Raw genomic sequence first — 17,664 nt, 5'->3', positions numbered from 1 at the left:
CTCCATTTAAAAAAACCCTCAGTAGCTTCCTGTGTTCCCCTACAGGATCTAACCACTAACCTACTTCCTTGTGGTCCCAAGCCAGTCTACATTATCAATTCGTTTATTTCCTATCTGATGTCATTCTTCCCTTTACGCCACCTTCTCATTTTAGCTGTAGATTCCACTTTCTCTAAACAATTCTCTACCTCCCAGAGTAGAACAGCTAATCCCAAATTGTCCCTATTTTCCTCATCACACCATACCACTTACCTATTATCAAGCAAATCAATGTGCTTTTTCCTTTACCTCAGTGAAGCTTGAAGCTAGCTTTTGGTTAAAAAATGAGCTTCATTTAAAATGTATTCCTGGCCAGAAGCAGTGGCTCACACCTATAATCCCAGCACTTTGGAAGACCAAGGCAGACAGACCACCTGAGGTCAGGATTGCCCCCAAATTACCTAAATTTTGTGGCAGAGAGAACCAGAAGTCCAACCTACTATATACAAGGTATCTTATCGGAAACACTTGGGACCTAGGTCTATACAGGAAATTCACTTATGCTTCATATCCACATACCCTGAAGGTTAACTACTTGTTCCTCAGGGACAATGAAGTGTTGTGTACCTGCATTTTGACCCTGAAGGTTAACTACTTCTTCCTCAGGGACAGTGAATAGTGTTGTGTACCTGCATTTTGACTATAAACCACCATGAGGGTAGGCTAGGGATTTTATAATTGTTATGTCACAGCTCAGTTTCAGAGGTTGGAGCTTCTTGGATTAGAAATATGCTCAACCTGTAATTTTTATACCTGCCCTATTTTCCTACTTTTTGTAAGAAAATTTGCAGGCCGGGTACAGCAGCTCACACCTGTAATCCCAGCACTTTGGGAGGCCAAGGTAGGTGTTACCACCTGAGGTCAGGAGTTCGAGTCCAGCATGGCCAACACAGGCAAACCCCATCTCTACTAAAAACACAAAAACTAGTCAGGCATGATGGCACATGCCTGTAGTCCCAACTACTCAGGCTGAGGCAGAAGAATCGCTTGAGCCCAGGAGGCAAAGGTTGCACTGAGCCAAGATCGTTCCACTGCACTCCTGCCTGGGTGACAAGAGCAAGACTGTCTCAACAACAAAAAAGGCCAAATGCAGTGGCTCATGCCTGTAATCCCAGCACTTTGGGAGGCTGAGACAGGCAGATCACAAGGTCAGGAGTTCAAAACCAGCCTGGCCAACATAGTGAATCCCCATCTCTACAAGAAATACTAAAAAATTTAGCTGGGCGTGGTGGCAGGCGCCTGTAGGCCCAGCTACCTGGGAAGCCAAGGCAGGAGACTCACTTGAACCCAGAAGGTAGAGGTGGCAGAGAGCTGAGATCACGCCACTGCACTCCAGCCTGGGTGACACAGCAAGACTGTCTCAAAAACAAAAAACAAAAAAACTGCTAGACTCTTGAGCATCAAGAAGCTGTCACTTTACCTATTTATGGCAAAAATATTTGTACAAGGAAAAAAAAAATGATCTGAAGCCAAGGTGACCATAAGAAAAAATGTCACTTGTGTCACTTGGTGTTCTAAGTTATCATGATTTCTCATGACATGATCAGTTATGACTTTGCAATGATTTTGCACTATCTATCCAAGTATGGGCAGAGAGTGAGATTAAGCAACTGATTATTTAATGTTTATTGTAATCCTACTATCAATCTGCCTCCTAACTCCAGTCTCAACAAGCTTTAAATCCAAAGGCGTAAATACATTTGCCAACATGTCAAAAAGAACCTTTATTACTTTTTTTGATTGCCACTTATGCTTTCTTGCCAGATGCCTTTGGAGCAGGTGCTTTCTGGGCTGGAGCTTTTTGACCCTTCTGAGCTTTTGGAGCAGGCGCAGCCTTCTGGCCTGTGGCTTTCTGGGCAGGAACCTTCTGGGCTGGAGCCTTTTTACTCGCGGTGGTCATCTTTTTTGCTGGAACTTTAGCAGCAGCAGCAGCAGCAGCAGCAGCAGCAGTACCCTTAGTACCAGGTGCTTTTTTGGGAGAAGCTTTCAGGAGAGCTGCCTTTTGAAGCTTCTTAACTTCATTCTTGATTATTCTGTTCCTCTGAAAATTATCAATGTAAGAAAGCATTTATTGTGTATACATACAATAAACTCCAATTTATGCTGGTTTCAGAAAGGGTATTAAGTGATCTGTTCCCCTGCATCTGAAGAAAAGTAACAATTCCATAAGGACATCATGAAATATAAATGAGGATAAATTCTCCCTTTTTACAGAAAACTCCCAAGAAGCTGGCAGCTTGAAATGGGGTTTGGCTACTGCTCCCTCATTATTCTAAAGCTGTTACACAAAAACACAGATCTTAAATCTTACCATTTTCTTTGCCTTCATAACTTTAAAACGATCAAAATCTGTCATCTTGGCTTTCTGTTAAAAAAAAATATATAAAAATTATCCCTCTCACACTACCCTGAACTCTCCAACAAAAGGACCAGAATTCAAATGACCCCAAGTTATTACCCTTTCTCTGGCTTCAATCTTCTTGGCCCATCGTGTGGCTGCCCATTTTGTATTGATGTCTGCCTTCTGCCACGCTTGTCGGACATACTTCTGGCGGGCACTAGAACGAGCCAAGACCACAGATCAGCTTTGAAGTCACTCATTATCAAGGACACTTTCTTTGTTCCTTGAAAAGCACTCTTCCTGTTACACTTTTTTCTCTACATAAGACACAACGGCTGGCACACTATGTATTTTACTCATTTTTGTGTTCAGTAAGCCAGAAAAGGTTGTAACTTCAAGCATATTTTAATCAAAACTGTAATCCAGTTCCACTTTTTTTTAGAGAGGATCTTGCTTGCCACCCAGGCTGGAATGCAGTGGTACGATCACAGCTCACTGCAGCCTCGACCTTCTTGGCTCAAGGCATTCTCCTGCCTCAGCCTCCCAAGTAGCTGGGACTACAGGTGCATACCAGCATACCCAGTTAATTTTTGTACTTTTTGTAGAGACAGGGTCTTGCTATGTTGCCCAGGCTGCTCTCCAACTCCTGGGCTCAAGCAATCCTCCACCTTGGCCTCCCAAAGTGCTGGATTACAGGTGTGAGCCACTGTACCCAGCCAAGTTCATTTTATGAATTTAAAAACTACCTCTCGGCCAGGCGCAGTGGCTCACATCTGTAATCCCAGCACTTTGGGAGGTCGAGGTGGGTGGATCACCTGAGGTCAGGAGTTCAAGACCAGCCTGGCCAACATAGTGAAACCCCGTCTCTACTAAAAACACAAACATTAGCCGAGCGTGGTTGCAGGTGCCTATAATCCCAGCTACTTGGGAAGCTGAGGTTGCAGTGAGCCGAGACTGCATCACTGCACTCTAGCCTGGGTGACAAGAGACTCTGTGTCAAAAAAAAAGAGAAAGAAAAAGAAAGAAAGACCCACCCGAAAACAAACAATACAAAAACCCCACCTCTGACTATATCTAATTCCACTCGGGCACTGGACGTGTTGAAAACCTTTTTTTTTCTTCTTCTTTTGAGACACGGTCTTGCTCTGTAACCGTGTAAGACTGGAGAATGCACTGGCGTAATGTTGGCTCACCGCGACTTCCACTTCCTAGGTTCTAGCAATTCTACTGTTTCATTCACTCAAATAGCTGGGACTACAGGAGTACACCACCACACCCGACTAATTTTTGGACTTTTAGTGGAGATGGGGTTGGCTAGGCTGTCTCAAATTCCTGGCCTCTCTTCCCGCCTTGGCCTCCCAGAATGCTGAGATTACAGGAAGGAGCCACTGCACCCATCCAAGCCATTCATTCTCATAACAAACAAAGTAATTAATGTTAACTCTTAGGCTCTTTAAAAAAAAATTTTACGGTAAAAATTTGTGGCCAAACATCCTAAAAATAAAATCCAAGGTGCTCCGGAATCCAAGGCAGAATTACAAGAGTACCTAGTGAAAAATCCAAGTTACCAAGTATTTTCTACTGCTTTGAACTTTGACAAGTATCCTCAAGCTTCACTCCTAATTGTGCTGCAAACAATGCGGTATGTCACAGTAGCAGCAGCACGGCTATGTTCACTAGAGGCTATTCAAGTGGCATGAGGGGACCACCAGTACTTCCATTATGTGTTAATACACGTACTGCAATGTCTGTAGCACTCAGCATACAGCAAGTTTTTGACTATTTTTTAAAGTATGCAAAATTACATTATTTAGATCTACTTTATCTGTAGTGGCCACGTGATAGTACATGTTCCACTGCAACCATCACTGTGAGTTGAATTAACTGTACAGCAACACACTAAAGTGTTTTAATTTTCATGTCAAAAAAGAACCGCTATTCACCGTCTCATTTAAATGTAAGCTAGGGATAAAACCTTTCATGTTAAATACTGTGTAACTGACACACACTAAGAGCTCGCCTAATGATAGCTAGTATCAAAAAACGTAAGACTTAGTATTTTTGTTACTTTAAGCTAAAAGTTGGGCAGAGACCAGAAGAAAAGAGGATGGCAAGTCTAAACAAAGGCAAAGCCCTAAACTACCAGGGTAGAAAAGTGACTTTAAGGCATTTATTTTATTTATTTTCAAGACAGGGTCTCACTCTGTCATCCAGGCTGGAGTGCAGTAGCATGATCATGGCTCTCTGCAGCCTCGACCTCACTAAAGTGATCGTGCGAACTCAGCGCCGCCGCGGCCCCCCGACCTGGGATTACAGGCACGTGCCACCATGCCCAACAAATTTTTTTGTATTTTTTGTAGACAGGGGTTTCCGCCATGTTGCCCATGCTGGTCTTGAAACTCTTGGGCTCAAGAGACCCTCCCATTGTGGCCTCCCAAAGTATTAGGATAACAGGCGTGAGCTATCACCCCCAGGACATTTTAAAAGTAAATAATCTCTGTCTACTTCTATAACCTAAATCCCTCTTCAGGATGGCTCGGAATCTTCCATATTGTTTACTCTAAAACAAACTTTTACTAGTATAAACAAATCTGGGGATGGGAGGGAGGAGTGATGATTAGTGGATTGTTACCTGTGTGGAAACTTGAGGATGAAATCAGTGAGCTGCATGCACTTGAAAGGCATGGCCTGTCTCCTCACTTGAGTGCAAGGTCCATCGACCAAAGCCTAGAACACAAACATCAAGAACTTCAGTGCAAAATCTAACAGCAATTAAAATGGTCAGATGGTTCTGTAAAATTACTTATCCGTTCGGGGCCATCAAACCCACACTACTATTTAAATAAAGTGCTCAGAAAAGACAAGGATTGTCCTATCTGGGTCACGTATGTTTACTTCTTTTGCTCAACACAAACATTTCTCCACACCATTAAATGCTCCTTTTTAAACTATTAGTACCCAATAGAAACCAACCACATGTAATTTACAGGCAACTTTAGGACTCTGATCCCTTTTCATTTATAGCCAGTGGTCAACTTCTTAGTTTGCCTGTCTCAAATACACAGCAGTAAATACAAAAGTGCTTTCTATGTGTTGGATCTGTTCTAAACTCACTTTATGTATAGTAACTCATTTAAAACTAACCAACTTTTCAGTCCATAACTGGCTCTACCTTAAGTGGCTAACACTTAAATTCAATACTAAGAGCTAATTTTAGACTGTGCTTACAACCCTTACCATTACCTGTTTCCTCAATGGTAAAATAAAGCTACCACCCACAGCATCGAGACAATTCATTATTGTTAACTGCAAAGCACATGTCCACTGCCATGTTTAGTAAGAAGTTGTGACACTTACCCTGTTCTGATCAATAACATCTACAATCGCGACCAATTTTCCGGCATGAGGTCCAAAGGAGACGTAGGCCACCCGGCCAACCTCCACGAAGCGCCTGAACACCTAAAAGTGGGGGAGAAAGGGCAGTGAAACTTACTTATAAATACTTACTAGATATGTTACCTTCTACAGCTAAAGACGACATGGTTAAATTCAGCGAAAAGGAATGCTGTAGGGGAACACCCGCCCGAGCGCCAGGCGCCAACCTGGATGGACGAAATCGGCAGACGCCTCAGTAGCTAAAGCCCGCTCCCACCGCCACCGCCTGCCAGCTCTCAGCTCCGCAAGGCCCAGGCGGCGGGCGGGACAACGCTCTCGGACCACAAGCCGCCTCAGCCGTCCAGCTCCAGCGGCGGAGGCGCGCAAGCGTGGCCCAAGGCGCGCCAGGCCTTGCCGGGCCCTCCACGCGCTCGCCAGCCGCGAGTCCGAGAAGGGTCAGTTTCCGGTGCACAGCCGGCCCGGGGACCCTCACCATGCGGTTCCCGGGACCCTCTGGGAGCCGTTCGGCGCCTCAGCTTCCCAGCAGAGGTGGAGGTCGAGCTGCATGGTCGCCAGCCCCTGAGCCCGCATCAGTAAGACTCACCATGTTGGCGGCGTTAGGCGAGAAGGAAGGAGGCCCGCCCAACCGTGCGCATGTGTAGAAGAACGCACCGCCCCTTCGGTAACGAGACGCCGACGTGGGCACCGATTGGTTGGTGCGTGAACCCGTGCGTGCGTAGGCGCAGCTCGCTGGAAAAACATGGCGGAGCCGGCTGGAGCCGAATTGCTTTCTGGCAAAGTTGGGCGGCGAGATTGTCTTTGGTGATTTGGATTGGAGAGCTGCAAGAAGATCATCGCTTAGTAATTTAGGGTTAAGAGTACGGAAGCTATGTCTTCCGTTGATCGCATGCCATTTGACTTGCTTTTTATTTCCCCGAGTTTTACTTGTTGGTTATTCATGGCTTAGTACTAAGCCTGTTCGCTCCTCACGTTCTCTCCCTAATCTCAGTAACTTTGTTAACCTTTCATTTTAAAGTAACTCACACTTACAGAAATATTGCTAAACTAGTACAAATAATTCCCATAAGCCCTTCTAGATTCCACAAATGTTACCGTTTTGCACGTGCTATATCATTCTGCCATTTGAGAGGACATTGCCGACATGATGTCCTTTTATCTCTACTTTTTTTTTCTTTTTTTTTTTTTTTTAAGACGGAGTGTCGGTCTGTTGCCCAGGCTGGAGTGCGGTGGCGGGAACTCGGCTCACCGCAACCTCCGCCTTCCAGGTTCAAGCGATTCTCCAGCCTCAGACTCCCAAGTAGCTGGGACTACAGGTGCGCGCCACCATGGTGGGCTAAGTTTTTTGTATTTTCAGTAGAGACGGGGTTTCACTATGTTGGTCAGGCTGGTCTCTTAACTCCTGACCTCGTGATCTGCCCCTCTTGGCCTCCCAAAGTGTTGGGATTACAGGCGTGAGCCCCCGCGCCCAGTGTTACATTCTTTTATAGAGACAGGGTCTCCCTCAGTCGCCCAGGCTGGAGTGCAGTGGTGTGATCACGGTTCCCTGCGGCCTCTAACTTCTGGGTGAAGATGATCCTCTTGTCTTGGCCTTCCAAAGTGCTGGGATTACCAGCGGGAGCCACCATGCCCAGCCTATCTATACATTCTTAAAATGTGTATTTCCTAACAACAAAGAGATTCTCTTATGTCGTCAGTACACTTATCAAAATCAGGAAATTAATATTGCAATAGTACTGTTATCTAACCTGTAGTCCTTATTCAAATTTATAAGTTGTTGCTCCTATGTTCTTTGGAGCAAATGGGGAAAAAAATTTTTTTTCCAGGCTCTTGGTCTAATGGAGGATTACAAATTACATTTATTTATCAGGTCTCTAGTCTTTAACTGATAGTTTTAGATTTAACTCAAATTTGTAACATGGGTTTGTTGGAGTTTTATTCAGATAGTGAATTTTTGGTAGAAATGCTATGTCCTTGGTGCATCACATCAGAATACATTCTCTCTCTCGCTCTCTCTCTCTCTCTATATATATCTATACACACACACATATATATATTTTTTCCTTTCTTTTTTTTGGAGACAGACTCTCCCTCTGTTGCCCGGGCTGGAGGAGTGCAGTGAGGAGATCTCGGCTCACTACCACCTCCGCCTCCCGAGTTCAAGCAGTTCTCTGCCTCATCCTCCCAAGTAGCTGGGATTACAGGTGCCTGCCACCATGCCTGGCTAATTTTTGTGTTTTTAGTAGAGACGGGGTTTCACCATCTTTGCCAGGCTGGTCTTGAACTCCTGACCTTGTGATTCACCCGCTTCAGCCTCCCAAAGTGCTGGGATTACAGACGTGAGCCACCGCGCTCGGCCACACACATATGCTTTTTAAAAAGAGATGGGGTCTGGCTGTGTTGCCCAGGCTGGAATGCAATGGCTATTCACAGGTCTGATTGTAGCCTACTGCAGCCTTGAACTTATGGGCTCAAGCAGTTCTGCCTCAGCCTCTGGAATAGTTGGAACTACAGGAACACACCACCACACATGGGTTCCCAATATTGTGGTGTTATTTTATTTTTTAGATTTTTACCCATGCCAGTGGAGAGAGGTGTTACCTTTTATTACTTGATTAAGGTGATCTTTGCCATGACAGTTCCCAGATGTGTTTCAAGTCTTTCCTCTAAGCTCTATACCAGCATATCTTCCTGAGACTGCTCTAGTAGCCTCCTAAATTCTGTCTTTAATCTGTTTTCTGCTTGGCAGTTAGAGGGATCATTTAAAGAAATAAATCAGATCACATTATTTCCTGTTTTTAACACTTTTAAAATTGCTTTTCACTACATTTGGAATAAAATCTAAACTTCTTACTTTGGCCTTGTATCATATGCTTTAATACCCAGATACACCTTATGCCATCCCTCCTTGTGTTGCAGCCACACTGGTCTTGAATGGGCCAAGCTCTCTCTTCCTCCAGGACCATTATACATGGTGTCTCTCCTGCCAGGAATGCTCTTCCTTCTGTTAATACTCCTTGTGTAGCAGTGCCAACTTATGTCTTGTATTTTTTCCTAGATATTTTTCTGAGAGTTAACCAGGCTACCACATAAAAAAAATAGGTTAAGTCCCCACCCTTCTTTTTCTAGCTCACCTTCTTCCCCTCAGAGTTATCACAGTTGCAATTGTTTGACTTGTTTTTCTGCCCACTTAGGTGTCGTTTTGTTTCAGTTAGAGTAAGTTCCATGAGGGCAGGACCTTTGCCGTCTTTTCTGTTTTATTTTCTGACCTTAGTCTGGTAAGGGGCTCAAAAAATAGGTAGTGAATGAATCAGTCTTTAGGTCTTGGTGTCTTGCTTTATAATTTACAAAGCAAACAATATGAATGAAGAAGAATGTTCATTTTAGCATTTTTTTTTTTTTTTGGTAATATCCCCAAACTCGAAATTACCCAAAGGCCCATAAACAAGAGACTGGATAAATTGTTATAATCTATAGCAATGGAGTCTACAGCAACTACATGGAACAATGCAGATGAATTTCATAAATAACACTAACAAGCTGACATATGCTGTATGCTTTTATTTATATCAAATATATGCTGTATGCTTTTATTTATATCAAATTCAAAACAGTCAAGACTACGGTTCTTATAAGTAATGATCATGTTTACCTTTGGTGCAAGCAGCAGTGGCTGAAGGGGAAAAGGGAGCTTCTGAGCTGCTGGCCATGTTGTTTCTTCATCTGGTATTAACTACAGGAGTGTGTAGTTTTTGTTTTTAATTTTTTTAGAGACAGGGGTCTTGCTATCTTGCCCAGGCTGATCTGATACTCCTGGCCTCAAGCCATTCTCCTGCCTAAGCCTCCTGAGTAGCTAGAATTACAGGCACGAGCCACCCTGCCCGGCTGAAGTGTTTAGCTTGTGAAAATTCAAAGCCCTATCCATATGGTTTATGCATTTTCTCACCAAATGTATGTTAACCTAAAAAAAAAAATTTTTAATGCAGTTTCCTGGCTGCACAACCAGAGAACTTTATTTGCAGGTCTGGGGAGGGGTAAGAATCTGCATATAAAAACAAGCTCTCAAACACACTTTGAACTTCCTTGAACACATTTTGAGAAACACTTTGGGACTCCCCCTACAGTTACAGAATTATTTTCTAAAGTACATTATCTTGTTATGTCACTCTTGTTTAAAGTTGATTTTTGTCCCCTATCTTACAGGGTAAAGTCCAAACTCCCTAGTCTGGCATTCAAGGCGCTCCAAAATCTTACTCCCAAACACCTTCCTAGCTTTTTTCTCCCACCATTCTGCGTCTCCCATTTCTATTTCTCGCAGCATTTTATGCAGCTTGAACCCCCTGCTTTCCTAATATGTGCTCCCCACAAGCATCTCAAGATCCCCATCCCAGGCAGCCCTAGGCAGTTTTTAAGTTTCTACCAAGCTCCACTATACTGGCAAGGCAACTTTCCCCAAGCAAGTCTTGTTTGCTTCGGAAAGTCGCAGGCGCCCAGGAATGAACAGGATAACCGCTAGTGGCTCCAGATGTCAGAAAACAGATGACCAGATCGAGCACGCGCAGATCTCTGGTTGGTCGGCTGTGTGCCTCCGGAAGGGCCGTGCTCGTCCAATCACCGAGAGGGAGGGCACGTTGAGGGTGATGCCAGGAATCAAGATGGCGCCCTCGGTCCGCTCTCAGCCACTTTGGTCTCTACCTGAAGAGCCACGCCCCGTCTGCTACACCCAACCGGTTGGTTCTTCAATCACAGAGAGGAAAGGCAACAGGAGGAAGACGTCAGGCGCAAATATGGCGTTCCGGACGTGCTCTGCGGTTTGCTTGGCCTCTACTCAAGGTGCACCGGATGTCCAATCACCAAGGTGCACAGTCCGCTCTTAGATGTGGAGGCAGGGGCTTAGGAATTCAGACTTAGGAGATGTCAGCTGGTACTGTGTACGAGCTGTCCTGTAAGCCGTCGCCCGTCCCCTGAAGCCGCACTCCTCCCGCTTATTGCAAGGGACGGATGTGAAGGGCTGGGCGGGCGTCGAGCTTCGGGTTCTTGCAGTGGGGCATAGACCTGAGGGCACTGGTCCCGCGGCCCAGATGGGGGATGCGGGGGACAGTTGTAGCACGTCCACTTGTCCCACAGTCTCTGCGGTGTTGACGTGGCCAGAACTGCCTGCCTGTAACCAGATTGATACCTGTATTTCTGTCAGCTTCAGCTAATTAGCTGTGTCTCGTTTTGTTTGTTCAGGCACTGGGAACGGGGGCGTCAGTTTAGCAGACAAAATATTTACCTGAAACCCCAAAGAAAAAGAAATATAAGCCAGTACAAGAATCGAGCCAAAAGCTGTGCAGAACCCTGACTTTCTTTCTTGTTCCTGTAACTAACCTTCCCAAGAAGTGAACTAACCCTAGTTATGACCAAATTGACGTGATAGCCATGTGCATAACTACCTGGCAACGTGGACAGGAGCATTTATATTTAGGAGTGAAAAAATGTTTGTTGTATCTGTTTTTGAAATTTGTAATCTTAGGAACCCTGAAGCTAAGCAAGACTGTTCAAGCCCAGTCAGCCTAAGACCACCAGGGACGAACCAGTAGTCAGCAAAACCAGGTCTATCGACCTTTTTTAATGAGGGAGATTGCACACCAGAGACACCATGGGACATTTTACCAAAGGAAGGAAAAGATAAAGTTACGGAATTTTGAGAAAGTTTAAAGTTTGAATGGAACTTAAATGAAACAGGGTTTTAATAGCCTCAAAGCAAATCAGGTCTGTGAAAAAGGGTCGACATCAGGCCTAGACTGCGGAGTGGACCCATGGTCCTATTTCTTTGAAAACCTCTTTTCTGAAGCTTTGCAACTGGCTTGTAAATTGAAGCTGTGTCTCTGTGTTAAAGTGACTTAGATCCTCCAAGCAAGATGTTTTATTCTTACACAATTTCAAACAGCAAATTTCTGAGGGTCTTTGATTTTAGAGAACAAAGTTTCTTAGTGAGAAAGTGAGAAAGCAGTAGTCACTCAAAGAGGGTTATTATGACACTAAAGATTAAGCATGTCCTTGGCAACAATAGTTTCTTGTTAACTTTGCAGCTGTCTTTATTTGTGTTTGTTTTTCCTGCCTGATGAATAACCACGCAGATTTTTCTTCTCAACTGAGCTTGTATTTACTTATTCCTTAGGAATGCTGATGGTATAGCAAGAAGGTATTCTGAGCATTATATCAATGGGGAGGTTCTAGATCTTTCGCAAAGCAGGAGGTAAGCTCACAAACCACAGGTAATGACACACTCTGGAATAAAAAATGTCCGTGATGAGGAGGAACATTGGCCTATTACAGAAATCTGAGTGAGAAGCAAATGAAGGTCATCTTAGCAACTCAGTGATTGCCCACTTCCAACTTCCTGTTCCCAAAGTGGCTGATAGACTCTGGAATGGGTCAGGACACTTGGGCTGCAGTGCCCAACTCCTCAGTAGTACAAGTTTGTTCAGCACTTCAAATGCCTAGATAGGTTTGTGTGTGTGTGTGTGTGGTCTGTCCCTTGTATTTAACAAACAAGGAGGTAGTGTTGGTTTCTGTACTTTTTTTTTTTTTTTGAGGTAGAGTCTTGCTTTGTCACCCAGGCTGGAGTGCAGTGGTGCAATCAGAGCTCACTGCAGCCTTGACTTACTGGCTTGAGCCATCCTCCCACCTCAGTCTCACAAGTATCTGAGACTACAGGCACGTGCCACCATGCCCAGCTAATTTTTAAATTTTCTGTAGTGATGAGGGTTTCATTATGTTGTCCAAGGTGCTCTCAGACTCCTGGACTCAAGTAATCCTCTCGGCCTCTCATAGTGTTAGGATTACAGACGTGAACCTCTGTACCACGCCCTGTTTCTTTGTTGTTGTTGTTTGTTTGTTTTTACTGTACATATTTCGCATCAGTGGGCTGCAAAGTCAGGAGCTAGAGATCAGTAAGCAAGATGAAGATCTTTGACACTCTTTACCACAACATAAACAATAGGTGGAGTAATTTATGATAATTCAACCCTGGGAACCCAGGGTGAATCACTAGTGAATGCTAAGTGACTAAAACAGTGCCTGGAGTATAACAGGCCCTTCATAAATATTTTGAGTGAATGAATGAAAAGGCAAAGCCTTAGAACATACTAAATGTCTATCAAAAGAGGTCTGCTTAAATAAGCCTGCCTACAGAACTGCCAAAAAGCACCAGGCAAATCACATAGCTAGCTATACTGATTGAGAATGCTTTCCAGGATAAGAATGGAAAGTTCTGTGTGTGTGTTGGAGTCTTAACAACACTAGAAATAGAACCATGGTGCAAAGAGCTTTCTGAGAGGCCTGCTAAGCAGGAGAAAAGCTCCTGTATCACCATGGAAACAACTCTCCCCCAAAGGAATGACTACAAGGACAGGTGCTAGATAATGCAGCATAATGAACATAGTGGTAAACAAGGATGCAGAACAAGTGACAGGGCATTCAGGGAGAAGAGATGCTGACATGGTGCCATCTAGAAGGAATGAACATGTATTAATTCATTTAGCAAATACTGAATGCCTTGTGTGTGCCAGAAACTATTCAAGGAATTGAAGACATAGTAGTGAACAAAACAGGCAAAAGTTCTACTCTCATGGAACTGTCATTTGAGTGGGTAGATACAGAAAATAAGCAAATAGTGTGTCATATGGTGGTAAGTGTCACAGAAAAATAAAAAGGAGGATGGAGAGTACTAGGGTGGAATTGCTTTAAGAGGAAAGAGTAGTTATTTTAAATAGGAAAGTGAGGGAAGGCCTTGAGGAAAAAAGTGACACTTGAATTGAGAACTTCAGGAGATGAGTGAGCACTTGGTGTGGCTGTCTGGGTGATGACAATTCCAGGCAGAGGGAACAGCAAGTTCTCTCTCAGCATGTGTGTGGAAGGGCAGGGAGACCAATGAGGCTGAAGTGGGGTGACTGAGGGAGAGAGAGTATGAGATGAAGGAGCCAGGGCATGTGGAACCTTGGAAGCCACTGGAAGGACTTGCTTTTACTCTCAAGATGGGAGCCAATGGATGCTTTAAATGGAGCAGTGACATGATCTGACATGTTTTTAAAGATTATACAGGCTTTATACAGGTTTTATAAAGATTATACAGGTTTTAAAGATTATAACATTGGGTTAAGAATGCCCTCCTCATCATAGACTGTAGGAGGCAAGGTTGCGGCTGGAGACAAGTTGGATGGGTGTTACATCTTGGCTTTTTTTTTTAAAGGATTAAATGCATTAACATTCATTAAAGGCAGTAGTAATATGTAAAAAGGACAATGCTGGGCCTGAAAACCTGAGTTTTGTGTATCTCTGTACCAGCAGGGACACTGTTTCGGAGGTCACTGTGGTCCTAATAAACAAATATTCGGAACCCAAGTTGTACTAAATATTTACCAAGGGAAGCAGTACTAGGGCTTAAGTTTCTCTTGGCATAGATCCTGGATCAAAAATGTTTCTATTATGAAGAATTTCCACATGTACAAAAATAGAATAGTATGTATAATAAACTCCCATGTACACATTATGCTTTCTCAAAAATTATCCACACAGGGCCAATCTTATTTCATTTCTACTCATTTACCACTCTCTCTTCTGTTTTATTTTAAAAGCCAATTCAAGAAATTTTAGCCATAAATACCTCAATATGTATCTAAAAGATGATTTCTGTAAAAGAAATATAACCCCAATAGTATTATCACACCTGAAAATTAACAAAAATTCCCTAATATGTTCAAGTATTTATTCCAATTTTGGAGGGATTCTTGCACCTTTGTCCATATTTTCTGAGAACCTGTAGTTAATCAAAAGCCTTCCGAGAGACAACATCAGTTTTGGGAAGACCAGTATTTAAATTTTTATCAAATAACTCCAGAATTGTGGCTAAGAACCAGTCACACACACACATTCACATAGAACATTTGCATAGCTAATCCTTGTAGCACTTATAACAAACACTAGGCACCATTCTGAGTGCCTTACACATATTAAATCATTTAATCCTTGCAAAAGCCCAAGATGTAACCTCCAGAATAGAGGTGATATTATTATCCCTACGTTGCAGGTGAGGAAACGGATAGGGAGGCTAAATAACTTGTGCCCCCTCTGATGGCTAGTCAGTGCATCGTTCAGACCCAGAGTCCATCCTCTTAACCGTGCAGAATCCATTGAGGGTGTAAAGTTGTTAGCTGGATCCAATTAGATTGAGGAAAGTAGCGGCGATCCTAGTCAAGGAATAAAATTGCATCTACTCAAACCTAAGAGTTGAAAGAAGTTATGATAAAAATTAAAGGGAGCTTGAAGGACAGCTCAAGGACTTGTGATATACTTAGTTGTCAAATCGTGATCTCAGACTTTTTTTATTTTTAATTTTATTTTTAATTTTCGTGGTTACATAGTAGGTGTATATATTTGTGGGGTACATGAGATATTTTGGTACAGGTATGCAATGCATAATAATCACGTCATGGAAAATTGGGTATCCATCTCCTCAAGCATTTATCCTTTGTGTTACAAACAACCCAATTATACTCTTTTAGGTTTTTTTAAATTTAAATTTAAATTTATTTTTATTTTTATATTTTTTTGAGACCGAGTCTCTCTTTGTTGCCCAGGCTGGAGTGCAGTGGTGCAATCTCGGCTCACTGCAAGCTCCGTCTCCCGGGTTCAAGCCATTCTCCTGCCTCAGCCTCCTGAGTAGCTGGGAGAGGGGACAGTCAGTGTGGCGTAGTAGAGGCACTTGCAACCACACCTGGCTAATTTTTTGTATTTTTAGTAGAGATGGGGCTTCACCATGTTAGCCAGGATGGTCTCAATCTCCTCACCTTGTGATCCGCCTGCCTTGGCCTCCCAAAGTGCTGGGATTACAGGTGTGAGCCACCGTGCCCAGCCTCTTTTAGGTATTTTTAAATGTACAATTAAATTATTACTGATTATAGTCCCCCTGTTGTGCTATCAAATACTAGTCTTATTCATTCTTCCTAAATTTTTTGTGTATGCATTAACCATCCCCACCTCCCCTCACCACACCACTCACTATCTTTCCCAGCCTCTGGTAACCATCCTTCTATTCTCTATCCCTATGATTTCAATTGTTTTGACTTTTAGATCCCACAAGTAAGTGAGAACATGTGATGTTTGTCTTTCTGTACCTGGCTTATTTCACTTAACATGATGATCTCCAGTTCCATCCATGCTATTGCAAATGACAGAATCTCATTCTTTTGATGGCTGAATAGCAGTCCATTGTGTATAAGTACCACATTTTCTTTATCCATTCATCTGTTGGAGATCTCAAACTTAACACACCACACAGAGCTCCTGATCTTCAGCAACCCCTCCCTATTAATCCACTAAACCTTACTGTTTAGTTTTCCCCATCTGTGTCAATGGCAACTCCATCCTTCCAGTTGTTCAGAGCAGACACCCTGAAGTCACCCTCAATCCTTCGCTTTTTTTTTTTTTTGAGACGGAGTCTTACTCTGTTGCCCAGGCTGGAGTGCAGTGGTGCGATCTTGGCTCACTGCAACCTCCGCCTCCCTGGTTCAAGTGATTCTCCTGCCTCAGCCTCCTGAGTAGCTGGGATTACAGATGCCTGCCACCTCGCCTGGCTAATTTTTTTATATTTTTAGTAGAGATGGGGTTTCACCATGTTGGCCAGACTGGTTTTGAACTCCTGACCTCAAGTGATCCTCCCACCTTGGCCTCTCAAAGTGGTAGGATTACCGGTATGAGACACCTCGTCCAGCTGATCTTCCACTTTCACATCCCATATCCATTCAGACAAAAACTCTTGTTGGCTGTACCTTTAAAATTTTATTGAGAACCTGACTACTCTCCTCTGTTACAACAAACCTTGTGCAAGTCACCACTATCTCTTGTTTGGATAACTGCAATAGCCTCTGTGGTAGACACTTCTAAAATGGCCCCTAATGATTTCTGCCCTCTGGTATTCAAACCTTTGCATAATCCCTTCCCCTTCAGAAAGAGCTGGACTTAGTGACTTTCTTCTAAGGCATAGACTATGACAGAAGTTTTGGGATATACTTCTGAGATTAGAGTATAAAAGACTGTGACCTCTATCTCTCTGTCTTTCTGTCTGTTTCTCTGCCTCCCTCTCTTTTCTGTTTGCTTGCTGTGATGAAGCAAGCTGCCCTGTTGTGAGCTCTCTGGTGGAGAGCCCCACATGGCAAGAAAATGAAAAGCCCCCTGGAGAGACAAGAGCTGAGGCCCAGGATACAATATCCTGAAAAAAACTGAATCCTGCTGACAACTGCCCAAGTGAAGCTGGAAGTGCATCTTTCCGCAGTGGAACCTTGAGATGACTGCAGCCCTGGCTGACAACTTGATTGCAGCCTGTGAAGGACCCTGAACTAGAGGACTCGGCGAAATTGTGCCTGGATTCCTGACCTACAGAGGCAGTGAGATAATAAATGCTGTTGTTTGAGGCCACAAAGTTTTGAGGTATTTGTTAATACAGCAACGGATACTTAATACAGCTTCCTACATGGTCTCCCTCCTTCACCCTTCACACTACAGTCTGTTGTCCACACAGCAGTCAGAGATCCTTTTGAAACGTAAGTCAGATCATCATGACACTTACTTCCTTGCTAAGTGGGCTGCAAGGCCTTTCACAGTCTGATCCCCTATCCTCTCTCTTTCCCCATCTCCTATCATTCTTCCCCTTGCAAATTTTCTTCCAGCACGTGGGCCTGCCTGCTGTTCTTCAGTATGGCAAGCAACCTGCTGCCCGGAGCCCACACACTGACTGTCCCCTCTCCTAGGACACTCTTCCCTCAAGGGCTCCCACATCTTGCCTGCTGGCTCCCGCATCTTCTTCAAGTCTGCTCAAATGTCACCTTCTCAGTGAGGCCCATCCTGGC

The 17,664-nt window shown here is 43.7% G+C and overlaps 2 protein-coding genes across 3 annotated transcripts; one reads left to right on the top strand and one right to left on the bottom strand.

Annotated features, from left to right (window-relative positions):
- Nucleotides 1-1,738: 1,738 nt before the first annotated feature.
- On the bottom strand, nucleotides 1,739-6,385 carry RPL14 (ribosomal protein L14). 2 transcript variants are annotated; one of them, XM_015131300.3, is made up of 6 exons: nucleotides 6,249-6,385; nucleotides 5,738-5,839; nucleotides 5,013-5,107; nucleotides 2,498-2,597; nucleotides 2,351-2,404; nucleotides 1,739-2,080 (listed from the first exon to the last, which is right to left on the bottom strand). In XM_015131300.3, exons 1-6 carry the CDS (start codon nucleotides 6,249-6,251, stop codon nucleotides 1,787-1,789), a joined length of 648 nt encoding a protein of 215 aa, XP_014986786.3. In that variant the 5' UTR covers nucleotides 6,252-6,385; the 3' UTR covers nucleotides 1,739-1,786. The 2 variants fall into 2 exon arrangements, with proteins under 2 accessions (XP_014986786.3, XP_014986785.3); XM_015131299.3 differs by having other exon boundaries at nucleotides 6,360-6,385.
- Nucleotides 6,386-10,254: 3,869 nt separating this feature from the next.
- LOC100423098 (uncharacterized) lies at nucleotides 10,255-17,237 on the top strand. The gene is made up of 3 exons (XM_002802811.4): nucleotides 10,255-10,631; nucleotides 11,937-12,014; nucleotides 16,928-17,237. Exons 1-3 carry the CDS (start codon nucleotides 10,270-10,272, stop codon nucleotides 16,980-16,982), a joined length of 495 nt encoding a protein of 164 aa, XP_002802857.2. The 5' UTR covers nucleotides 10,255-10,269; the 3' UTR covers nucleotides 16,983-17,237.
- The last annotated feature ends 427 nt before the right edge of the window (nucleotides 17,238-17,664 follow it).

The sequence above is a fragment of the Macaca mulatta genome, chromosome 2, assembly GCF_049350105.2.
Source record: "Macaca mulatta isolate MMU2019108-1 chromosome 2, T2T-MMU8v2.0, whole genome shotgun sequence".
In the NCBI taxonomy this organism is placed as follows: domain Eukaryota; kingdom Metazoa; phylum Chordata; class Mammalia; order Primates; family Cercopithecidae; genus Macaca; species Macaca mulatta.
Note: the sequence above shows the minus strand (reverse complement) of the source record. Positions and strands in the feature narration are given on the sequence as shown.